The 25,875-nt window shown below is 47.3% G+C and overlaps 1 protein-coding gene across 2 annotated transcripts in view; it reads left to right on the top strand.

The window, feature by feature from the left end:
• Positions 1–478: 478 nt before the first annotated feature.
• Positions 479–25,875, top strand: part of DHX37 (DEAH-box helicase 37) — a 42,125-nt gene continuing 16,728 nt past the window's right edge. Inside the window, exons 1-14 of one of the 2 annotated variants that reach the window (XM_072600709.1) lie at positions 479–716; positions 3,483–3,652; positions 4,577–4,689; positions 6,267–6,609; positions 11,349–11,497; positions 13,427–13,516; positions 14,616–14,712; positions 16,652–16,765; positions 19,775–19,876; positions 20,375–20,489; positions 21,320–21,415; positions 21,661–21,734; positions 23,550–23,694; positions 24,865–24,941. In XM_072600709.1, coding sequence (XP_072456810.1) covers positions 608–716; positions 3,483–3,652; positions 4,577–4,689; positions 6,267–6,609; positions 11,349–11,497; positions 13,427–13,516; positions 14,616–14,712; positions 16,652–16,765; positions 19,775–19,876; positions 20,375–20,489; positions 21,320–21,415; positions 21,661–21,734; positions 23,550–23,694; positions 24,865–24,941 — 1,794 coding nt within the window. In that variant the 5' untranslated portion in view covers positions 479–607. The remainder of the gene's footprint in view (positions 717–3,482; positions 3,653–4,576; positions 4,690–6,266; positions 6,610–11,348; positions 11,498–13,426; positions 13,517–14,615; positions 14,713–16,651; positions 16,766–19,774; positions 19,877–20,374; positions 20,490–21,319; positions 21,416–21,660; positions 21,735–23,549; positions 23,695–24,864; positions 24,942–25,875) is intronic. The other variant, XM_072600710.1, reaches the window with a different exon arrangement.

Genomic DNA, 25,875 nt, shown 5'->3' with positions numbered 1-25,875 from the left:
ATATGTGTGTATATATATGTATATATATGTGTGTATATATGTATATGTGTGTATATATACGTATATATGTGTGTATATATATATGTGTGTATATATGTATATGTGTGTATATATACATATATATGTGTGTGTGTATACACACACACACACACACACACACACACACACACACACACAGCAAGTATATCACGGTGAGGTCATTTTGGTCCTCTTCGAGAACCAAGGACAACAACCAACCAATAAGTAATGAGCAGAAGGAAGGCACTGGAATGAAGAAGCTTGGGAAAGGCTTCCTGCACGGTTAGAACTTAAAGGCAGCCCCCCAGGGGGCCTGTTTTCCCCTCCTCCCTGGGCCCGGGTGCATTCCTGAGTGTTCGTCCCGCCCCCAGCCCTTCACGCTCCTCCCTCCCCTCCCTTCCTCGTCAGTTTCCACCTGGAGTTTAGGCACCGCCCCTTCTCCTCCTCCCACCCCCTCCAGGCGGCTCTCGCGAGATCTGGAGGCGGAAGTCTCGTGCGCTCCGGGGCCAGCACCGCCCGCACGTGCGTGGTCTCCGCGGCTGTTGTGTCTGCCGCGGCCGCCGGGGCTGCGGGTCTGAGAGCCGGCGCCATGGGGAGGCTGCGGCGGCGATACAACGTCAAAGGGCGGCAGCAGCCGCAGCCGCCGGCGGGGTCCGAGCCGGAGCGGCCGGGGGTGCAGGTGCAGCTGGAGCTGGACGGTAAGGGCCTTCCCTTCTCCGAACCTCGGGCTTCCAGGAGCAGCCCTCCCCTCCCAGCCTCCGGTTGTTCAATCATGATTAATGGGTTAAAAAAAAAGGCCTCTCTAACCAGCAGCCACCCAGCCTCGGCTTACCCCGCTTCCCTTCTCCGGGCCTCCGTTTACTGACCTGCAGAATGGGGCTCCGGAGCCCGTGTCCCGAGGCTGGCCTCAGGCTGCTCCTCTGTGAGATGGGGGTGCGGATGCTCAGCTGTCTGTCCTGCCTGGAGGGGTGGGGGTGGGGGGTGAGGGCTGTCGGTATTTGCTATCAGCTCCTTGTGACCCTGGACCAGTCCCCTCTCCGAGCCACCCTGACCATCCCAGTGACCACTTAGGTGTCCACACGGCTTTGGGCTCCCAGAATCACGAATTCTCAGAGTTGGAGGAGATCCTGGGATCGTAGCTTTAGATCTAGAAGACGTCTTAGAGGTCATGGATCCAGCCCTGTCATTTGACAGATGAGGAAACTGAGGCCAGAGAGGTGAGGTGGGCTTGCCCAGAATACAGAAGTGGCCCTGCTGGGGTTTGAATCTAAGTCCTGAGGCCAGATCTGATATTCTTTAGGCTGTCAGCATGGGATGTCTTTTGGCTTTCCTTGTATTCCCCAATACCTGGTACATAGTAGGCACTTAAATGGTAGTTAATTGACTAAAGGACTTTCCATTGAGCCCCGGTGCCCCCCCCCCATCCCAGTTAGTTCAGGAATCTCTTTGTACAACATACAAGACCGGCTCTGAGCAGCCTCTACCATGAGGCACTCACAGTTTTCCCCCTTTTTAAGCCCAGATGTTTGTCTCTGCATCTTTCTCTCATTCCTTCCAGGACCAGACAAAACAAGTCTTCCTTCATTCCCCTCCTAAACAACCTTGGAGGTTTGCTGTCACAAATCCCTTCATTACTGTCTCTCCCCCTTCCTCTCTTCTCCCCCTAGTCTTTTCTCCTTGTTCAACAGAATCTTTTGCCTCCCCTAGGTCCAAGATTCTGGTCTGAACATTGTCCCAGCCCCTCTTCCTGTGGTCACCACTGTCCCCAAAGTGAGGTACCTAGAATGGACCACCTTGCTCTAGATCAGCCTCACCAGACAGAGAACAGAGATCGTTCTCCTCTATCAGTTTGTGGTCCTGGCCTCATAAGGTAGCCTGAGATGGCCATCCTGGAGTGCTGATCAGCCTCACACAGCTGGCTTGACTGTGCACCTATACACCCTGAAAATCTCATTTTGTCTTACTCAAATTGTTCTCCTAATATTTTTCCCTGTCCCATACTTGTGTGAGGGTTATTTCTGAACCTGAAGCCTGTATTTGAAGATGTATGTATATTTGTATGCATATTTGCATACATGTATACATGTGCCTGCATATATGAGGGCGTGTATTGTGCATACTGTACAGATGCATACACATGTATATACACATGCACATGTGTGCTTGCATATATTATATGTGTGCGTATATACACACATGTCTCAGCAGATAGGTCACTGGGCCTGGAGTCAGGAAGACCTGAGTTCATGTCCACCATCAGACACTAGCTGTGTGAGCCTGGACAAGTCACTTTAACCTGTTTGCTCCGTTTCCTCATCCTTCAAATCAGCTGGAAAAGGAAATGGCAAAACACTCCAGAATCTTTGCCAAGAAAATCCCAAATGGGGTTATGAAGAATCAGACACAGACTGAAACAATAGCAGAAGAATGTATACACACAGATAGGTGCTTTTGTATATGTATGGAGGTAGCGCAGTGGATGGAATGCTGGGTTTGAAAAGGCTGAGTCCAAATCTGGCCTCTGACACAGTAGCTGTGCGACTGAGCACACCATTTAACCTCTGCCTACCTCAGTTTCTTCAGGTGTAAATGAGGATAATGAAAGCACCTGCATCCCAGAATTGTGAGGATCAGATGAGATCCTTGTGAAGGGCTGTGCAAACCTTAAGGCTCTGTGTTATAAAGGTGAATGAGGTGCACTGATCTCAGAGGTCACAATCAATCCACAGAAATTTATTAAGCACCTACTATGTGCCATGCCAAGTACTGGGTTACGCAAAAAGCAGCCCCCTGCCCTCAAGCTGCTCTTAGTTGAAGTCCTAAAAATGGTGATGTTCTGAGGGGCTGTTGTCCTAGAGAGGCTATTGAAGGCTTCCTCCTTCCTAAGGGCAATGTGGCAAAGCTACAACTTCTTCCCCCTTTCCCAGAATCCTCTCCACCTTACGTGCCTTAGGGATCCTCCACCTAGAGCTGGTAGGGCCCATTTATGGATGAAGGGCTGATACTAGAGGGACCCAAGGGTAAATGGGTAGGAGGCGTCAGAGGTGGGATTCCTCCCATTAATGGCCCCCAGGTGAGCCCAGCCCTTCAGCAAATCCCAAGTCCCCAAGTCCTCCTAAGTGTGTGGTGTCTCCCAGCTCACCCCTCTCCTTTTTTCCATGAGCTGCTTTATCTGAGGCTTTGCCAAAGTCTAGGTCAACCCCAGCTCCAGCATTCCCTTGGTCTCTCTGCCCAGTTAGTTGCTCCATCAAAACAAGAAAATAAGGTTGTCCTGGTATAATTGGATGATTGATTTTTCTCATATAAAATCCTTCCTGATATTCACGTCTTTGCTGTCTGCATGCTTGGGCTCCTGGGGCAACACTGGACTCTGGCTCTTCTCATCCTGTGCCTGTTCATGCTGGCCCGCTCGATCTTGGAGATCTCTGTGGTCTGGGAGGACTCAGGCATGGGTGTCCTTCCAGACAGGGGCCTTTGGAAAGGAGTGGATGAGAGCAACGTGCTTGTCCTGCCTGGACGGAAGGAGAAGAAGAAGAAGGCCACACCCACTGTCAAGAAGGAGAAGAAACCCCTGACCAAGAAGGAGAAGAAGCTCCTCCAGAAGGTGTTGGAGCAAAAGAAAAAAAAGACCGAGGTATGGGCCCCCCCATCAGGGAGGGAGCAGCTCGGTGCGGCACCAGGAATGGGGGAGAGGTGGCCCTTCCAGGCCTTTAAAAGTGCTGTCTAAATGTGGCTCTGGTTCTGGTAGTGGTGATTTTAACATCTCACACTTTTCAATTTTGATGGGTTTCATATAAAATGGTCCTGGGGCAAGTTGCTGTCCTGCTACATTCTTTTAATAGTTTGTGTTCTGTAGTCTGACACATAGGTGTATAAAGTAATGACTTTTCATAATTGAATGCAAGTAATAATTGTAATTGAATGAAAAGATATAGGTTCATTTTATGTATTTATCTTAAGATATCATATTATCATAAGATATCATCTTATATCATCTTCCATCATCTTCTTGACTAGCAGTGGGCAGAATGAAAGGGACAGTGTTTATTCACCTAGCAGGGTGCTTCTCTGCTCTAGGTAGGTGATGAATAAGTCTTTGGATGAGTAAATGGATTGAACAATCCTATGAGAGTGATCCAATGAATGAATGAACAAATACATCCCAAGCTATTGAGTATGAGGCCCTGTGCTTGGGCTCACTCTTGTCAAGGCTCTGGCTCTGGGTACCTTGACTTGATGTCTTGCACGCAGGACTTGAGAGCCATCCCTTGCCTCTGGGAGCGGGGCAGGTGGCTGGCTGTCTGGACCCCTCTTCCCTGGGCATGGAGGCTACTAATTCCAAAAAGCCATCTCCCCAGATGGCCTAGGCCCTTCCAAACCCATCTAGAAGGAGAACCATTCCCAGTCCTGGCTCTCCCACTTTGTTAGAATGTTTCCCTGACCATCTCTCTGAAGTTTTTGCTCTGTCTCTTTTTCTTTCCCACTCACCTGAAGGGGTAGGGAAGGACAATAGCCTCATGTGGATGACCCCCTCATTTCTCTACCTCCTCTCCTCCAGCGAGCAGAATTACTGCAGAAACTGAGTGAAGTCCAGGCTTCTGAGGCGGAAATGCGGCTTCTGTATACCACCTCCAAGTTGGGGACTGGTGAGCGAATGTACTGCAGCAAAAGGTGAGGTTCCCTCTGGCCTGACTTCAGGAGAGTCCTCTTGAACCAGAGGATGGGTGGCATACCAGGCATTCCTGGAGCTCACCTGGTCGAATTTGTTTGCAGATGCTCTAAGGGAGAACTCTCCATGGGACTCCTGTTGGGAATCATGTGTATATCTGTGATTGTGTGTGCATAGGCGTGTGTTTGTATTGCAGAGTGGACGGATGGGTGGATAGTTGTATTGCTTTATGTGTGTAATGAAGTTTTTCCGCAAATCTAAGAAAAGCTTCAGGGCTGATGAAAAGAATACTGGCCTTGGACTCGGGAGACTTGGGTTTGAATTCTGCCGGTGACTTTTATAGCTGTCTTCTTACCTTCTCATGAGCCTCAGTTTCCTCATTATGGGTCATCTTTATCTTGTTTCCTTCCATGTATTACCTTATGTTGAGTTGCACCCCAGCCTCGGGGCTCTTCATTTTACAGAGAAGTAAAGAGACGCTTGTTAGCTGTCAGAGTGGGAACTTAGTGAATGCTTGTTGATTAGAAAACCCAGGTGACTCAGTAGCCTTTGTGTGGTGCTTTCAAGCTTACAAAATACTTCACAAGTATTTCATTTGATCCTGAACTCATGTGGTAGGTGTTACTATTATCCCATTTCACAGTTGAGGAAACTGAGGCAGATAGGTTAAGTGATTTACACAGCTAGTAAGTATCTGAAGCTGGATTTGAACTCAGGTCCTCCTGACTCCAGGCCCAGCATTCTTCACAACTGTGCCACCAACTGTCATGTCCAGAGTTACCTGGATGGCCAGAGTCTGGGCCCTGAAGCAGGATTCAGACATGTTTCTTGACTCCACGCCTGGCACTCTACCCAGCAGCACAACCTGTAACCAGCCAATAATCAATGTCAATTATTTTTATTAATAATAATAGTTTGAGTATCAATAATAGTATGAATACAATGGATAATTTAATTATTAAGCACAACAATAACCTTTTCTTAACTTCTACATAAATGATCTTCTGGGAACAAATGTATACTCACTGTTGAGATACTAGCACTGGGCAAGAAGAAGCAAAAGGATGCTGGCTCCCTGCAGAGGTTTGCCATCCAGGCAGCATAGCCTGATAGAGAGAGAAGCAGGAAGACCTGGGTTGAGTGGTGCCTCTCACATTTGCCAGACACATCACTTAAATCTGTGCCTCAGTTTCCTCATCCGTAAGATGAGGTGGTTAGACTTGAATTCTAGGCTCCCTTCCAACTCTAAATCAGACATCCTGTGATCCCACGCCCTATACCTCATTTCATTTATTTTTAATATCTGGGGAGTGTGTGTTTGTGTGTTTGTTGCCCTCAGTGCTGGGGCATATGGAGGAGGAGTGAGTGGGAGGAATGTTTCGGTGGTGGTCTTGGTCCATAGGACCACCCTGATCATGTAGCTGCAGGGCGAGTCCCTGCCTTTCACACTAGAGAACCACAGTATGTTAACCACATAGCTAAGTATTTTCTAAGGCAAGTTTCGAATTCAGTGCTCTTTGACTTGAATCCACCTGGCTGTACTCTGTAATCCCTGTGATTTATCTGCCTGCCCCTCTAGGAAGACAGAAGAGGCTGGACCTGGGGGTCCGGAGAAGATTAGCAGCCTCAGTGGTGCTCACAAAAAAAGACGAAGGCAGCCGTCAGAGGAGGAGTCCGAGTCCTCCAGTGAGGCTGAGACAGGGAGTGAGGCTGAGGACTTGGAAGTCCCAGCACCGGTTGAGGTTGGAGCAGTGACAGAGATGACCGTGACTGTGAATCCTATTGAGCCTGTTGCCAAGGACGAGAGCTCTCCCTCTGGCCACCTGCTGACCCCCACGCTGGCACCTGCTCCCCCCACTTCCCAGGCGCCATCTGCAAAGCCAGCCATTTTCATCCCAGTGGACCGCTCTCCTGAGATCCAGGTTGGTCTCTGCTCATTTCTGGCTTCTGCTCTAAAATGAACACATTGGATGAGATGATCTTAAAGGTCATTGTCAAACCAAATGCTGTGATCCTGCTTGGAAACCATCTCAGTGATGGTTATGATGTTGGTTTATATGGCACTGGAAGATTTGCAAAGCCCTTCACACATTAGCTCTTCTGATCTTCACAGCCACTCTGTAGAGCAGGTGCTGCTTATCATTTTTTACAGATGAGGAAACTGAGGCCTTGCCCATGGTCAGCAGCTATGAGTATCCCAGGCAGATTCAAGCTCAAGTCTTTCTGACTCTCAGGTTCAGTCAGCTCTCCCTAGGCCTCTAAGTGACTGACATTTATTGAGGGCCCACGTGGAGACCCTTAATAAGTGACTGTTGGCAATCAGAGCTAGTACACTCCTAGAGAACATACCTCTATGGGGAAAGGAGAGGAGCCGTGTACCACTGTCTAGAAACAAGAAAGCAGAGGTGCATTAGGTTGCCTTTTGTGGCCAAATCTAGATTCTTCCCATGAGGCTTCTGCTTTGTCACTTCCCCAGAATCCACAAGAATTCCATGAGAGGGTTCCCTGACAGAACTAAGTCTCTTCCTCCCATCCAGTCAGCATTTGTGCTGAAGGAACGGGACCTTTCCCAGGTAGTGCACAATACTGACAAAAACTAAAGAGTATTGGTAATGATGTCATATGGCATTGATAGAGCACATTAAATTCTGTAAAGTCCTTACATGGGCCATCTCATTTTGAGTACCTCAATATTTTATTTTCCTTATTTTATGCCACAGCAGTAGCTTCAGAGATGAAAGGATCTATTGATAGTCAGCCAGCTAGTGAGTGTCACAGCAAGCTCCTAGAGCTCCAGAAATTCTGTTATAGAAGGGACCTAGTCCAACCCTTCCCTAGAAAAGCATCTCTACTATGTCATAACCAGGGAGGAGTCATCCAGAGTAGCGCGAGGCAATGCGTTCTACTTTGGGATTGTTCAGTTTTTCTTGATGTCAAGCAAAATCTGCCTTGTACAGCCGTCATCTGTCACTCTTGCATCTTACCTCTGGGGCCAAAGAGGAATCAGTAAACATATATCGAATACCTACTAAATATCAAGCACTGTGCTAAGCCCTGGGGGCATAAAGAGAAGCAAAAAAATAGTCCCTGCTCTCTAGGAGATCACAGTGTAAAGGAGACCACATGCTCCCAATTATGTGCAAACTAGGTAGATGCATGATATGTATACACAATCTATAAACTGGAGATAATCACTCTTGGAAGACCAAGACCAACCTATATCTCAAATGACAGAATTTCAGATGATTGAAAAAAGCTGTCATGTTCCCCCTGAGCTCTCTCTTCTTCCTTTTCACATCCCACTGCTTTCCATGGCCTAAACTAAGTCCCCTTTGCCATACGGGTTGTTCTCGTTGGAACTGCAGCTTATCAATGTCTTTTCTGAAATGGAGTGCCCAGAACTAAATACAAGACTGTAGATGCAGTCTGATCGTGTGAAGTGAAAATGGATCATCACCTCCTAGAAATTGGGCCCCTCTTTTTTTTTTCTCTTTTAGTTATCATGGGTTTTAATAGTTAGAAAATGCTGTTTCATGCACACATACACACTGACACTGCAACCTCTCTACAGAAAGTTCAGAGGGAAAGTAAGTTGAGAAATAGCCAGATAAAATCTAACAGGAATCGGAGTTCTAGACTAATGTTTCAGTCTTTTGACCTCAACCCCATCAGCCTCCATTTTCTTCCTTTTCTCAGTAATTGCACTGATCTTTTCCCACTGTCGGTCAGGCTCTGCCTTGTCATTTGTTTCTTTGAAACATCTAGTTTTATGATCTTCTGACACATTTTGATGTCATCCTGGAACACAGCTTTGGGCAAAGCCTCTTTGTTGTCCATACACTCTCTATATTCTTCCATTGACCCAACGATCTTTTCTTGTTACCCTGGTGCCTTTTGCTGTAATCCACCTCCTCATCACTGTCCACAGCCATGTCATCCATCGTGGCTGGACGACACTCTACATAACTGGTGTTCATGCCAAAGAAATCTCCCAGATGCTGCTTCTTGTTTCTTCACTGATTCGCCACCTTTGCAACCAGCGAACTTTTCATTGATGGACTTAATCGACTCCTTGACGGATGCAGGACTTTTGTCAGTGGCGATGGGCTCATCATCCACTTTGGGTTTCTCAGATTAGCTGTGTGGCTTCTCTTCTCTTTCCTGATCCTGCTCTCTTTCTCGATCCTGCTCTTTCTCTCGGTCCTGCTCCCTGTCCCGTTCTCTCTCTCTCTGCTGTTCTTGGTCTTGGTCCTGATCTCACCTTTGTTCACAGTACCGCTCCCTTTCTTTTCCCCTGGGAACCTTAGTTCTTCTTGGCCCTTAATGTACCCCAGGAATCTAATGAGATAAAATTTAATGGGGATACCCTCTGGTGGGTATGTTACAGAGGAATGGGTTGAATTTTTTAAACTCTTCTTTTAAAAAATATATTTTGTTAAATACTTGCCAATTACATTAAAAAAATTTTTTAACATTCATTTTTTAAAATTTTGAATTCCAAATTCTTTCCTTCCCTCACACCCTTCTCTTACCTGTCGAGAAAGGAAGCAATATGGTATTAGTCATACATGTGAAGTCATGTAAAATATTTCCATGTTAGTCATGTTGCAAAAAAAAACAAAGAAAAAATCTGCACTCAGACTCCATCAGTTCTCCCTCTGAAGTATTTTTCATAATATATCTGTTGGAATTGTCTTTAATCATTTTCTTGATCAGAATAGCTAAGTCTTTTGGAGTTGTCATCATTACAGTGCTACTGTAACTGTAAGCAGTGATCTTGTGTTTCTGTTCACTTCACTTTGTATTAGTTCATATAAGTCTTCCTAGGTTTTCCTGAAACCATCCCCCTCATCGTTTCTTTTAGCACCACAATATTCCATCACGATCTTAGACCACAACTTGTTCGGCCATTTCTCATTTTGGTCATCCCCTTAATTTATAATTTTTTGCCACCATTTGTAGCTGCTATAAATATTTTTGTTCAAATAGATCCTTTTCTTAGATTTCTTTGTATTAGAGACCTAGTAGTGGTATTTCTGGGTCAAAGGATTTGCAGAGTTTTATAGCCCTATGGACATAGTTCCAAATTGTTCTCCAGAATGGTCAGAATGGTGAAATTCACAGTTCTACCAACAATCCATTAGTCTCCCTCTTTTTCCATACCCCTTCTAGCATGTATTATTTTCCTTTTCTGTCATGTTAGCCAATCTGACAGGTGTGGAGTAGTACCTCAGAATTGTTTTAATTTGCATTTCTCTGATCAGTGATTTAGAACATTTTTTCATGTGACTATTGATAGCTTTAATTTTTTTCTTCTGAAAACCGCTTCTTCATATCCTTTGACCTGTTTGTTAGCCCTTGGTGAATGACTCTTATTTTTATAAATTTGGCTCTCTTCCCTATATTTGAAAAGTGAGGCCTTTATCAGAGAAGTTTTCTGTAAAAAATTTTCCATTTTTCTACTTTCTTTCTAATTTTGGCTGCATTGGTTTTGTTTGTACAAAACCTGTTTAATTTCACATAATCAAAATTATCCATTTTGCTTTATGTGATTTTCTCAATCTCATCTGGTCATAAATTCTTCTCTCATCCATAAATCTGAGAGGTAAATTTTTCCCTGCTTCCTCACTTACTTATGATATCACCCTTTCGTCCAAATCATTTATCCAGAATGGGTTGAATTTGAATTAGATGGATGACCAGGTTCCTTCCAATTCTGAAATCCTGTTATTGTCTCCAACTAGTCACTGAGGTGACCAGTAACAGAAATATCAAGGCCAATGCCCTGGAATTCCTAGAGTGGATGGCTAGTAGTCTTGCTTTATTTTGAAGGGAAAAAATGGTGACATTCTGGAAAATCAGTAAAGAAAGAAAATAGCATTTTTGCAGAGTAGATCTCATTTTCTCATTTACATCTGTAATTTCAGAACAACTCTCGGTTTCTGATTGATCTTTGGCCCTAGCTTCTAATATTATATCCCTAAGGTCAAGGAAGGTAGAGGTCATTCATGCCAACACCTTCATTTAATATGTAAAGAAACTGGGCCTCTGAGAGGGGAAGCGCATGACAGAGGCAGGATTTTAATTCAGGTCCTGCGCTTCCAAAGCCAGTACACTCCGATCTCTTACCTGCCTGACGGTGGTGTCCCTGTTTACAGGTTAAAGCATTCTTCCTCAACACAAAGGATGGTCCTTTGATTTGTCTGCTTTACACATTCAAATTCAGCAACTTGGTGTGTCTTTTCTTAAAATGGGGGCCTGCCTTTACAGTTTGGGTCCTACTTTGGGGAACCTCTGTTGGGGGAGGATGCTGGCATATTGTGTACCCAGCCCTTGCACAGGAGGAAAGCCTAGAGGAGGAGACAGTGTGCCATAGTGAGTAGGCAAGGGAACATGGAATCAGGAAGACCTCAGATCCTGAAGGAATGTCAGTTTCTCCGGGCCTGTTTCCTCATCTGTCAAATGAGGGGGTTGACTCACTGCTTCTAAAGCTCTCCCTGGTATAGATGTAGGATCCTGTGATATTCATGTGCCTTGGTTTCCTCATCTTCAAAGTGGGCCTGGGAGGTAGACCTAGTGACCCCTGAGAGTCCTTCCAGCTCCATATTGGTCCTTCATGAGCCTTGTGAATCTCCTGATCTTGATGCTGTTTCTTTGGCAGGAAGCCCGGCTCAAGCTCCCCATCCTTTCAGAAGAGCAAGTGATCATGGAGGCTGTTGCTGAGAACCCCACTGTCATCATATGTGGGGAGACAGGGAGCGGGAAGACCACCCAGGTGCCCCAGTTTCTGTATGAAGCTGGGTGTAGCAGGTATGTGCCAGATGACATTCTTACAGAACTTCCCCCTCCCTGGCTTCTTGGGCTCCAGTGTTACCGTTAGAAGCTGTTCCCGGAGCCACATTCTGTCTTTTCAAGGCTTTGTAGATACATTCACACAAAGAGGATTTGTTCCCAGGTGGGACCTGTATATCCCAGCTTTCTGGGTCCTTGCTACAGGAGAAGTGCATCATGGCAGTGGTGGCTGCTTGATGCCCACTGCAGAGTAAGTATGGGTAGCCTCAACACTCACACCTGGCACCATCTGCTCATGCCTTCTCCTGGCGTGGAGGGGCACCAGGTTCTCAAGGACTGCTCCGTGGATGAGTGAATCTGGGAGGTCCTACCCAGCTAGAAAGATGTAGAGGACAGGCCTAGCCTTCTAGTTGTGTCTAAAGGTCACCTAGGAAGTTCAGAGAGGCTCACATCTCCACAGGGGGCTTTCCCAGGATGAAGTCTTCTGGCCACCCAAGCTTATGAAGACCCTTTACCAAGGCATAGATGGGACAGGATAACCTGTGTCTGTGCAGGGAGGGTTCCTGTAGATCATTAGAGATTTCAAAGAAGCACCATTGTCATAACTTCTACAGAACTTGTGTCCTGACTCAGAAATGGTGTCATGTTGGAGGGAGTGGAAATTAGCACTTTCTAATTATTATGTCATTTGATCCTCACAACAACCCTGGGAGGGGGCGCAATTATTATCATCCCTATTTTAGAGATGGGTAAACTGAGGCAGGCAGAAGCAAGGTGACTTTCCCAGGTCTTCCTGACTTAGGCCTAGTGCTCTACCCAGCGGTGCCCTGGCTGCCTCAGCTACTACTGAGCTGCTGTATAATGAGGGGCGTCTGTAGCTCCCATCAGAATGGGAGCTCCTCGAGGGCAGAGTCTTCTGCCTTTTCCTGTATTTATCATTTAGCACCATATGGGATTCATAAATGAATGTTGTTGTAGCATGATTAGACAAAATGAAAGACTCTGATATAAAAAAATTCAGATTTTAAATAAGTTTTTCTTGTTCTTTGTTTTCACATCTCCTTTTCTTCTCTCCATATTCCTCTCCCCTCCTCCTCCTGGGGGGCCTTGTTGTCCTTTATGATCGTGTTGTTTTCTTAAAGGGGAAGAAAAAAATAGTTCTGCAGAACTAATCCAGTATATCACAAAATCTGACATTATATGCAGTATTCCACACCCCTGGTCCCTCACTTCTCATCCCTTTGGGGCCAGGTTTGGTCAGTAGAACAAGCACTTATTAAGTGTTCTCATGCTGAAGATGTAGAAACTAAAATACCGTCTTCCAGCAGAATGAGCTTCTTGAGGGCAGGGGGATGGTTTTGTCTTTGTATTCCTAGCACCTTGCTCAGTGCTTGGCACACAGTAGGCACTTAATAATTGCATCTTGCAATGAATTGAATGGAGCAAATCCTTTTTTCCAGTGGATGTCTTAGGCCGTGACTTTTTCATATAATCTACTCTAGGTTATCTGTGCTAACAAAAAAGAATAAGGCGTAGATCATCCGTAACTCTAGAATACATCCTCCTTTAATGCAACCACTTGTCCCTTAATTCTGTCTTGGTTGGGCTAATGATAAACTAGGTTTTCATTCTGTAGTCACGTGCCAGTCTGGAGAGGGGAGGGGTATATGCTGACTCTCCTGCCACAATGTATACTTTTTGAGGACAGGGACCTGTCATTTTTGTTTCTGTATCTCCAGTGCCTGGCATATAGTTGGCATTTAGTAAATGCTTGTTTCTTGATTGATTGGGAGGCAAAGAAAGCCCCTTGGGGTCTCTCATTTGCCATAGCTATGCCACATGTGGTTAATGGAGAGACTGTGTGTTACAGCATTTGTGGCATACTTGCTGTTTTTGTTGAAGAGGAGCCACCAGCTTAGAACTAATTCTTTCCCCTTCACTGAGCAGTGAAGGCCTCATCGGGATCACTGAGCCTCGCCGAGTGGCTGCCGTGGCCATGTCCCAGCGGGTGGCCAAGGAGATGAACCTTTCCCAAAGGTGAGAGTGAAAGCATGGCTTCTTCCTGGCCTTGTAGGAGCATTAAACTAGAGTCTGGGGAGTGGATGGATAGAGATCAGAGCTTGAGTCTGTCATGAGAAAAGTTAGGAAGCTGTCTCTAGTTCATGGCCTAAGTTCATGTAGCATTAACACAGCCTTCATTAGAACAGTGATCTCGCACTTCTCCAGGCTTAGCACTGGGCTAGGCCCCTGGCAGGAGTCACAGAAGTCCATAGCCCAGCCTGTAGCATGCTAAGATGCCCCAGTGAGTCATGTAGCAGCCAGAAAATCTAGTGGAATGTTGGGCTGCATGAACCGAGGCACAACAGCTTGGGACAAGGAGGCAAGAGTCTACCAGACCCTCAAGCCACATCATGACGATGGCCTCTGGATTTGGGTCCACAGTTTAGAAAAGTCATAGTTGAGCTAGCATGCCTCTGGAGAATGGCAACCAAATGGTGAATGGCTAACAAAGATTGGGGCCAAGAGAAGGGAAGGAGGCAGGATGGGGAGGGGGCTGGGGGCTTCTCAGGATGTCCTGTGACAGACTTTGTGTACCACGAAGCCAGAACCAGGGGAGAGGGGTCCAAGTATTTGGACTTGATAACAAGAAAAAACTTGTAACGAATTGAAGTGAATTCTTCCTTATTGGAAGACTTCAAGCAGAAGCCACTTCCAGAATTTCAGAATTGCCTGGGTCCTGCGAACCCATCCCCATCACAACACATCCACCCAGTGGGATTTCAGCCTTTGCCTGAAGATACATAGCCAAGAGGGAGCCTGCCCTCAAAAGGTGGACACTATTGGGGGAGACATGGGACAGGCATGCTGAAGCTAGAGAAAATGATAAAGTAACATGGAAGGGAGAAAAGAAGCAGGGATTGTTAGGAGATGACCTCGGGCTCCTTGGAGAGGATTTTTGAGTGAGGCTCAGAGGAGCTGAGCGGCCTCCTGGGCTATCCAGCTGGCCATGAGCTAAAGACCCTCTCTGACTTGGGACTTGGGGTACACCTTCCCCCTGGTCTCTGGCTGGTTCTTTGGGAACTGTGATTGCCCAGTGGCATCTGCTGAACAGTGAGTACAGATGTTTTCCACACAGGGTGGTTTCCTACCAAATCCGATATGAAGGGAATGTGACTGAGGATACCCAGATCAAGTTCATGACTGATGGAGTCTTACTCCGGGAGATCCAGAAGGTAGGCTGCTTACCATGCATTCTGTCTCCTGGTGTGGCTGATCATTCACATTTCTAGAGTGCTTTGAGCTTCACAGAGTTCTCTCCTGGTGTACATATTGTCTCCTCCTGGTAGAATCTAAGCTTCCAGGGGGTGGGGAATGTTGGGGTTCTTTGTCTTTATGCTGCCCATGCCAAAAGCAGTGCTCAGCACACATTAGACATTTAATTAATGCTTATTAAATTGAATTGTTGAAATTCTAAGAAGAGAACTATGTATGGGGAGGAGGAATTGCTTGGGAGTGGGTATTGTACCCAAGAAGATGCCTCTTGGTTGCTGCCCATGGGAATTCTTTCAAAGAGAAGGTGTTACTCTTCTCCCTTTAGACAAAATGTATCTTTTCTGGGATCATGAGTGACTGATAGCTCCTAGCATGGTTGTGTGGCTACAGAGTTCTTTGACATGAGGTTTTTCCTGGGTTCCAGAGCCCAGGTTGGGTTTGGAGGCATGAGTATGGGCTTGGCTGAGGTTCTGGCTGCCTCCTCCATTCTGAGCACCAGGTTCCAGGCATGGATGTCTTACCATTGTATTGAAAGCTATTGTCTGCCATCAGGATCCAGTCCTATAACCCTTCATCCTGGCCTTAACCTAGACCACCAAGGGCATAGCAGGGACATGAGGAACCCTGGGGTTCAAACTGCATCTCCAGCCCTTACGGTACTATGTGTGTGATGCTGAGCAAACCACTCGACCTCTCTCTGAACTCCAGTTTCCTAATCTGTAAAATGGGGATACTAATACCCATATTACCGACCTCCTGCGGTTGTGAAGCCCAGATGAGAAACATTGGATATGAAGCACTTCAGAAACTTCAGAGTGCTATAGAAATGGCCATGTTTTAAAATCAGTGTTATTAATATCAGGTGCAGGGGCGTGGGGAGAGGCAGACCACCTGGGATAGCTCTATCTGAACTCTGTGTCCTCAGCAGAGTGGGAGGCCTGGGCTTCCCCATGGGCATTTCACCCTGTGAAAGGTAGGATGGATTTCAGGTGAAGAGGCTGGCTTGGAGGCCTGGGCTTGAGCCCCATCTCCAGGACTGCCCTCCCACTAGAATGATGTCAGTGCAAGGCTTGTCCGTACATATTGCGTCTCCATTTTTCTCTGTACAAATGGGAAGATCCTTTCTATTTCACACGTAGGTCATAGAATCATGGGAAGGACCAGAGAGGCCTTCATGTCCAGTTCCCTTGTTTCATGGAGGATGAAACTGAGCCTCTCAGAGGCTCCTTGCGCAGGGTCACACAGCTATTGTCGGAGGTGGGATCTGACCCCAGGGCAGAACATACACCCTTTGAGAAGGTGCTGTTTTCATTTCAGATATTTATTATCAGTTTATTTTCAAAATCAAGACTTTTTTCCAGTAAATTTTAATCCTCACACTTTTGTAGCTTGGTTGAAGCTGGTGAAAGCTTAAAATTGCTTATAACCCACCACGCGTGCAGTACTGGGCACATTTGTTGTTCAGTCTTTCAGTTGTGTCCAATTCTTGGTGATCCCATGAGCCATGGCACTTCAGTGCTATCCATAGGGTTTTCTTGGTAAAGATCCTGGAGTGGTTTGCCATTTCCTTCTCTAGTGAATTAAGGAAAACAGAGGTCAAGTGGCTTGCCCACAAGTGACTAGTGACACAGCTAGTGAGTGTCTGAGGCAGGATTTAAACTCAGGTCTTCCTGACTCCAAGTCCAGCGCTCTATCCACTGAACCACTTAGCTTCAACCTGATACATAGTAAATGGTTAATAAATGCTTGTTGATTGATTGGTTGATAAGTGATCAGCCAGGTATGGCACAGTGGCCTGTCGCTGAGCTTGGAAGATGGCATCAGGGCCATTGGGACAGGGCCTCCCTGCCTACAGATCTCATGCACCCTTGACTGTTTTGTCTTCTGTTTCTTTTCCAGGATTTCTTACTCTCCAAGTACAAAGTGGTTATCATTGATGAGGCCCACGAGAGAAGCGTCTACACGGACATTCTGATTGGCCTCTTGTCTCGAATCGTGTCTCTTCGGGCAAAGGTATGAGTGCCAGGACAGGGTGCAGGGGAGGAGGTGCTGGTCCTAGGGGCTCTTCTCCTGGGGCTTTCTGAGGGCTTCCTTCCTAAGGAACATGGTGATAATGGCGCTTCAGAGCTCACCCAGCACTTTACTCACAGCTACCAGCTTTGGTTTGGTTTTTTAATGCAAGATTTCATTTGATAAACAGCATTGCATAGTGAGTTAAAGAGTTGGCCTCAAGTGTAAGGAAGACCTAGGTTCATATGCTATATCTGGCCCACCCAGACTGTGTGACCCTGGATAAATCACTTTACCTGCAGTCACAGATCACGGACTCTTCCATTTGGAGCTGGGAAACCTTGCAGACCATTGGATTCCCCCTTCATTTTATGGAGGAAATAGGCCCATTGGTGTAAGTGACTTGCCTAGTGTATGAAGTGGGATTCAAACCCAGATTTTCTTGCCTTTAAGTCTAACACCATCATGTTCGTTATGCAGGGCTGCCGTTCTAGTTCCAGAAGCTGGAAGGGACTTTATTTTACAGAAAAGAAAACTGAGGTGCAAGGAGTATTCAGGCAAAATTAGAACCCAGGTCTGCCGACTCCAGAAGAAATCTTTAAAAGAATTCTCAGTGACTTTGGTCTGTTGCCTGGTATCAGGTAGCTCTCCTGCCCCTGCTCCTTTCCCTCATTCTCACGTTTCTTTGTGACAAAGAAAAACAGTTGAAACAAAACCAGCCGACAATGCTTGCAACCTTTGTTTCCTGTATACCCCCTCATCTCCACCCAAGAGAATGGAAGTACTTTAGTTAAGATCCATGTTTATGAAAACCTAGTAATCATCCGTAGAAAATGTACAGACAGAGAAAATAAGAAACACAGTCCCCTACAAGAGCATCTCTGTAAGCTGCGTCCACCTGACTGAAGGGGGAGCTGTGGCCTCTCCCTGGCTCCTCAGGTGTGGTTTGGGTTTTCTCTTTCCTGACGGTGATGACTGACTTCTTCAGGCACTGTCTCCATGTTGGGTGTGTGTTGCTCTGCTTTCTCTTGACTCTCTTGCGTCCATTGGCTTTAGGCAGCCTTTCTCAAGGGCCCCTGTGGACAGAGCCCTGCCTGGGGCCCTCCGTCCTGATGGTTAGTTGGAGGCGGGCGATGGCTTTCCCCCAACACATTCAGGTCCCTTTGTTCAGGGTGTGAGTTTCTGATTTCAGCAATGGGCAGGGATGCCTGGTCCTGAACCACTGGAGCTCAGCAGTTGCTGTGTAATTGAGCCACATTCTCTGGCCTAGCAGGACTCCCACTTGTTCCCCTGTTGACTGCTTTGTGGTGCACAGAAGCCTGAGAAGGCAAGGGCTGCTGGGCAGTGGAGGAGAGAGCTTGGTAGCCATGCTGCTTTCTTCCCTTATAAATTTCATTAAAAGGGGAGGAAACTGTTGTAGCTGACTTCCACAGCTACAGCATTGGTTGGAATCCCTGTGGGGACTTGGGAGCATCTGGATTTGCTAAACTATTTCTAGATGCATGCATTACAAGGTAACTATTGAGCAGTCACTGTATGCCAAGCTTTATGCTAAGGGTTAGGGTTGCAGATAGAGAAGCAAAAACAGCCCTTGCCCTCAAGAAGCTTATACTATTTTGAAAATACAGGTTTTTGTTTATTTGTTTTGTTTTCACATTAATTAGTTCTCCTTTTCCTAATATAGCCATTCCTTATTTTTTTTTCTTGAATTAATTTATCTTTAATTTTCCACATTTACTTCCGTAAGATTTTGAGTTTCACATTTTCTCCCCCTCCCCACGGTGGCATGTAGTCTGATATAGGCTCCACTTACGCATTCATATTAAACGTATTTTCACATTAGTCATGATATAAAGAAGAATTCAGTCCAATGGGAGGAACCATGAGAAAGAAGAAACAAAATAAAACAGGAAAAGAAAAGGAGAGCAAGGAGTCTGCTTCCATCCACATTCAGACTCCTTAGTTCTTTCTCTGTGTGGATAGACATGACTCTTTTGGAGTTGAAAGAGCCATTCTTTGTAATAAACAATTTTTAAGAGAGAGTGAGAGAAATTCATCAACACATTGTGCCACATCCAGTGTTCACATCTGGGAGTGGGGGCCACCCCTCTGCAGAGGAGCCTCGGGTGGGGGGGGGCTCTGCTCATGTCTCTTATTTGGGACCAAGCTGGTTCTTTTTCATTTTGTATTTCCTAGTCTTGTTTATTTTGTGCGCATGATTCGTTCCATATCCATTGTTGCTTTCCTGGTTCTGCTGACCTGGTACTTCACTTTCCATCAGTTCAAGTACAGCTTCCTATACTCTTTATTCCTAAGGAGTTTACATGCTAAGGGGCACAGACCCTAGAGGGAAGTGATGGCTGGGTAGGGAGGGGGTCTTTCCATTTGGGAAGTCATTGGGGCTTTCTTTTCATTTTGTTTCCAGAATGGGGCGGTGGTGTGGAAGGGGAGAACTTGAGGAATATGGCTGATTGCTTAGAAGGAATCTGGCCAGGGAAGAGAGTGTAGCGCAGCTGAGTCTGAGCTGGAGGCCCCATCAGGTCCTCCCTAATCAGGACGTTGGGCCCTAGAGTTCTTGAGTCGGAGGGGCTTGGTCTCTGGTCTTGGTGGCATGACAGTGACTGCCTATCCAAGAGACGTCTGCTAGTAGTTAGAACAAAACTCAGCCCTTGGTTGTCTGTCCCTAAAATCCTGGGTTCCAGTCTTGCCACTGACCCATTCTGCCTGTGTGATTCTGGGAAAATTACTTCACCTCTCTGTGCTCTCTAAGGCTATAAATTGCAGGGGAAGTGCTAACCTTCATTGGTTGAAAGTTTCCTCATCTACAACTTCCTCACACCAGTGAAGTCGCTGGTCCAGCCCCTATGCGCCTTCCATGGACCCTGTAAACATTGACTGAGTTGTATAATGAGGACCAGCTTCCCAAAGCCTGTGTGGGGCCTCCCTCGCTCACTCAGCCATGTACCCTGGTGCTAGCCCCAGTGTGACAGTGGTGGGTATGTGTCTCTGCAGAAGCAGCAGCCCCTGAAACTGCTTATCATGTCAGCCACTCTCCGCGTGGAGGACTTCACCCAGAACTCCCGGCTCTTCTCGGTGCCTCCCCCTGTTGTAAAGGTAAGCCACCTCCCTGCTGTGCCAGTACCTATGGTAGACCCTGCTCTAGGGGCTGGTTCTGTCTGGGAAGGAAGCAGGGGAGAGCCTTGGGCTGGAGCCCCCAGGAACATTCCACTCTGACCATCCAAGAAAAACAGGGCTTTGTTTGCATTTGGTTACTGGCTGACCCTGGGCAAGACACTTAGGCCCACCTTCTCTGGGCCTCAGTTTCTCCACTGTAAAATGAGGGACTCTACCATGTTGACCTTTAAGGTCCTTTCAGTTCAAATATCTGTGTTCTATGACCTTTCCTTGGTAGTAAATTGAAAGCCCAGAGAAACATGCATTGCCACCCACATTATTGTCTTGGAGAAGACAGGGACCTCAGAGCTTGCCCGCCCTACCCTGTACAAGGATGCCCCCAAGTAGCTGTGGAGCTCCTGCTTGGAGACTGATCCCTCTTGATGCTGCCCTGCCACGTTGGTCTGTGCCCCCTTCATGCCTGCTGCTTGTTGATAGGTGGATGCCAGGCAGTTCCCTGTGACTGTCCACTTTAACAAGAGGACACCACTTCATGACTACAGCAGTGAGTGCTTCCGGAAAGTCTGTAAGATCCACCGAATGTTACCTCCAGGTGAGGCCACCAGCCGGTGAGGCCACCAGCCCACGAGGCAGCCTGCACAGCTGCTTCACTGTCTTTTGAAGCTATTGCTGTAGAGAGGGGCCGGGGAGGGTGGTTTGGTCATCAGGTGACCGTGTGACTCCAGGCATGTCACTTACCTTCCATTCCCTTAATCACAGAATGCCTTTCCCTGCACCACACTTTTCTCCTCTGTAAAATGGGGTGATGGTACATATTCTATGTGTATATTCTAGATATCTAGATTCTAGATGTCTATATTCTAGATGATCACAGAACCTCAGAGCATACCTGAGTAAGAATTCCCTTCTAGAAGGGTAGCAGCCGGGTGACACAGAGGATAGTCAGGAGGACCTGAGTTCACATCCAGCCTCAGATACTTCACACTTAATAGCTGTGTGACGCTAGGCAAGTCACTAATCCCAATTGCCTTAAAAAATAGAAACAAGAGACCTCTAGTGAGGGGGAGTTGCGCCCTCTGATCTGGCGCACCCCTGCTGTGTCAGACTTCCATTTGCCTCTGTGCCCCTTCCCTCTGTGGCCTCTTGTTATGTCCTCTTTGGCCAAACAGAGTCTGGGTGAAGCCTTTCAGGTACGTGAGCCTTTGTGGCTTATCGTTCCTCCCCTTCCCCCCCCCCCCCCCCCCCAGAATGTTCTCTTCAGCCACGAAGCTATGGGGGTAAAAGTGCTTTGGAAAAACCAGAGTACTCTGCAGTACTCTGGTCCAGCTGGGCTCCTGGGCCTCCTTACCTGGCACCAGCTGAGCTCACATGTTGTGACCTTTGGATTTTGAGATCATTAGCTCCTAGTCTTTTTTTCTCTAGGAGGTATTTTGGTATTCCTGACGGGGCAGGCCGAGGTGCACTCTCTCTGCCGAAGACTTCGGAGGGCCTTCCCTTGCCATAGAGGCAGCACTAGAGGTATGCCAGCTGCTGGGAAGTAGGGAGGAGAGAGCAGCTCTGCCTCAGGTGCCTGTTGGGGTATTGGTATGGGCCACAGTGGATGTTGGGAAGCAGGGCATTTGTTCCCAGCCCGTGCCTCCAGGGCCACCATGACCAAGGCTGGGTAGGGGGTGGGAATGGGTGTGAAAGGCTGCCTAGGTAATTGAAGATTGCACTCAAGAATGGAGTTCAGGCTCACTTTTTTTTCCTTTTCTTTTTTTAAGGAATGGAAGAAAAGGAGGATTCTGTGGAAGAGATGAGAAAATTCAAGAAGTCGCGAGGCAAGAAGGCTCCTGCGGTATGTCAGCAGCTCTGGAGGTGGTCAGGGTGGGACCTGGGCTGTGCCTCCTTGGTGCCCCCACTTCTCTGTGCCCTTGCCCTGCCTGTGCAGCCTTGTGGGGAAACCTTTCTCGAGCATAGAAACCAAGACCTGTCCTGGGACTTTCTCCTCACCTTGGCCAGGAGCCTTGGCCTGCCTTCGGCCTGGACTTAACTCATGGAACCCCAGGCCCTTTTGCCAGCGCCCAGCCTGGGGTCACCCCAGAAGCCAAAGCGCTTGGTCTGGCTCTTGCCCTGTGCTGCTCACAGCCTCCTGCTTGCACCACTTTCCAAAACAGCTTCATTCAATTCAGTTCATTTTACCTAACAACATGGTCCAGTAGAAGAAGCTCAGACTCTGAACATAGAGGGTTCAGCTCCCACCTCTGATGCTTAATACCTTTGTGACCTTGTTCAAGTCACTTGACCTTTGTGGACCTCAGTTTCCTCACCTGTAAAATGGGAGGAAGTTGGTCTAACTGGCCTCTGGGGCTCCAGCTCCAGTTCTCTGATCCTCTTGAGGGGCTACTATGTGTTAGGCACTGGAAATTCAAATTCACCTGAAGTTGGCCTTGTTTTCGAGGAGCTTACATCATGCCTGATGGGGATAGGGATGAGTACATGCACAGACTCTACACATCCTGCACCTGCTCCCATCTGTAACCCTGGACAGGCCCCTGTCTTAATCCCCTGCCCAGATCTGTCCTGCAAGCCACGTTCCCAGGTGCAGTCATTATTTCTAGTTTGTAATGAAAATCAGATCTAAGTGCTTGGAAAGCCTGTAAACCGTTTATGAGCCTATTACTTTTTGGAACAGGTCATTGAACATCCCTGGCATGGAGGACAGACCCTTGGGAGGTTCGTTCTCCCTCCCAAGTAAGGACCAGACTTTCCAGATCCTGTCGTGCCAGTGGGAGTCCAGTGACTGGGTGCCTTCACTGAGCAGGATGCTGGCTGAAGAGTGCCCCAGTGTCCCCAACCATGAGGAACAGTAGGCACCTCCATGCCGAGCACTAATGCAGAAGACATTAATACTTAATATGTAGAGAAGCACCTCTGGTCTGCTAACTGTGAGAGCTGCCCTCTGCAGTCTGTGCCAGAGACAAAAGCAGTCTGGGCTTCCCTTAAGTGGATAGTTCACGGATAAGAGGGTTGCCAGGCCAGCAAGGCATTAGAAAGAGAAAGCCTTTCCTTTATCCGCAGATGATGGGAAGTCCAGCAGATTCTCACATACCCTTAAAGTCACATGGAGTTTTTTACCTGGAGGAGGTATTTGGGCCTCATGGGGGTATCAGATGCTGAGGGTGAGAAGACACAGACATTCAAGGCTTTGTGGTTCTTAACCTGGGCTCCACAGATTTATGTGAGGAAAGAACATTCCATCTTTAGCTCTAATTTTGAAGGCTCTCCATCTGTGTCCTGGGCAGCATCTAGTGAAGCCCATGGGTCCCTTCTCAGAACGTGGTTTTAAATGCACAAAGTAAAAGTTCAGAGTCTAGGGCAACCTCCCTGGCGTGGATGGGTGGACCTGTGGAGGGCCAAGCTGGAAGCCAAGTCCATTTGTGATTGTCTGATTGACCGATGATGAAGGCAACCAGTTATGGTGAAATAGAGTTATCTACATGTGTTTGGTTTAAAAAAAAAAAAGAAAGAAAAGGAAGTTCACAGACCCAGGTTAAGATCTGCTCAAACTGAGAGTTAACATTTGCTTCAGTTATTTCACAGCTTTATTCTGAGAAGGGCTCTTAAGAAACCTTTTTACAGCAAATGGTATTGGTCTCTCTCTTCCCCTTAGGCGCTGCCCAGAATTGATCTGGATAATTACTCAGTGATGCCTGTGGATGAAGGGGACGAAGACAGGGAGTCAGAAATGGATGAGGAAGAGGATGTTGTGGGATCTGATCTCGACCTAGACTTGGGAGATGGGGAAGCTGAAGAAGGTTGAACTAAACAGGATTTTCTCTCTGAAATCCCCCTCGGCAGTCGCCCTACTGTCCTAACCCTAAATGCCCTTGGCCTCCACAGTGGGCTGGTTTCTCCACTGCTCCCTATGTCTGTGTATGCTGTGGTAGTTAGAGCTCCGGACTGTGGGTCAGCAGGGAGCTGGGTTAGAATCCCCTCCACAGACGCTTCTTAGCTACGTGACCTTAGGGAAACGACACAACCTCTTTGAGTGTCGATTTTCTTATCAGTAAAGTGGCAGCAGTAGCACCCTCTCTCCCAAGATCATTGTGAGCATGGGGTGAGGTAAGATCCACAAAGTATTTCATTTGCAAGCCTTCATTTAATATGGTTTAGTAGCTAGAGCTCCTGGGCCTGGACTCAGAACTCGAGTTCAAATTCTGCCTCAGCTGCTTATTAGATGCATGGCCCTAGGTAAGTCCCCCTAGTCATTTAACCTTTCTGTGCCTCGATTTCCCTCATCTGTAAAATGGAGATAATAATAGACCTACTGTTGTTGTAAGGATCAAATATGATAGTGTTCGCACAGTGCTTTGCAAACCTATGTCTGTAAATACTGGGAGTTGTTACTGTGGCATCCCCATACATGCAGTTAGAGCTCTTCGTCCTTCAGCCCTCACCGCCACTTTTAGATGGACCACCCCTAGCTCTGTTCCTCCTAATGCCAGAATCATCATGAAACATCCACACTGATTGCCGAGGCTGACGCTGAGCAAAGAGAAACCTGGTCCCTCTCACAGTCCCTTCCCTCGAGGCATTGAGAGTCTAGGGCTGCCTCTCTGGCACACGTGGGTGGACCTGTGGAGGACTGAGCCAGAAGCCCAAGTACCCACACAATCGCCCGGTTGTCGACACATTGGTGCTGGTCCTTGGCCAGAGGCCTCCCTGCCTCCTCGTGGACGTGTCGCTGAGCAGAGAACGTCCTTTTCTATTGAAGGCCAATGTTATTAGTCTTAATGGTAATTAGTATTAGTGCTGATCATTAATGCCAATAAATAAATAATAGTCTTAATCATAATTGATATTCACAGTGATATTAATAACCATAGTCTTCAGCATGCAGTCTCTGGGACCTGGACCCTGAGACCTGTTGGGATTCCCAGCGCGCTCCTTTGTCCTGACCTCAGCTCGTTTGTTTTCTGTTACAGATGAGAAGCCAGATGCCTCCCTCCCCCTTCACGTCCTGCCCCTCTATTCACTGCTGGCTCCAGAGAAGCAAGCCCAGGTAAGACTGCTCACACCCATGGCCAGGGTTGTCCACTCTGAGGACCGCTCACTTCCTCCTGGTGGCCGCTCCAGGGATTGCAGTGAACCAAGGCACAGGAACCTCTCACTTTGCACTCTCGAGGCTGGGCAAGAAGGCTCTCTGCACCAAGATTTCGTGTTTGGCAGAAGTTAAGCTCAATGCTTTATCTTGGCATGATGGGATCTCTGTTTAGAGACTGGAACATACTTGTCCCTTTGCTTTTCAGAGGCAGGGACGGGCTAGCTCAGCTGTAGAGGTCTCTGCCAGCATCATCTGTGGGCACAGGCCAGTGTGGGATTGCAAGGGCTTTGTTCGCCCTTTTTGGAGAGGGAGGAGAAGCAGCCAAAAATGCTTGTTATTTGGGGTTAAGTGGCCTGAGCTCCAATCCTAGTTCTGTCATTTAGTGGATGGGTGGCCATGCGCTGCCCATTTTCCCTCTTGACCTCGGTTTCCTCCTCTGTAAAATTAGAGGCTTAGATTAGATGGACGACCTTGAAGCTCCCTCCTCTCTCTAAATGTATGAGCATGTCAAATGAGATGGGGAGCTTGAGTCTGAATCTTGGGCCCTGAGGTCAGAACCAAAGTGGTGGGTGGACATGGCTAGAGGCAGGTTAGGCTGGACGTATGGCTCCAGAGTGGCCCAGACCGCTTGACCAAGTGGTGCCTTCTCCCTTGATGGAGGGCATCAAACAGCCAGTAGTCAGGAGGCATTTATTAAATACCTCCTTTGTACCAGGCACAGACTGAATGCTGGGCATACAGAAAAGTCACAAGACAGTCCCTGTTGTTAACGACCTTGGGCTCTACTGGGAGAGACCACTCTGGACAAACCAGATACAACCAGGATAAACTGGTGTTGGTCTCAGAGCAAAGTCACAGGCGTTAGGGCATTGGGAAAGATGTGGTTTTAAAT

This window comes from Notamacropus eugenii, chromosome 4 (assembly GCF_028372415.1).
Source record: "Notamacropus eugenii isolate mMacEug1 chromosome 4, mMacEug1.pri_v2, whole genome shotgun sequence".
In the NCBI taxonomy this organism is placed as follows: Eukaryota; Metazoa; Chordata; class Mammalia; order Diprotodontia; family Macropodidae; genus Notamacropus; species Notamacropus eugenii.
The sequence above is the reverse complement of the archived record's forward strand: the minus strand, read 5'-3'. Positions and strand labels throughout refer to the sequence as shown.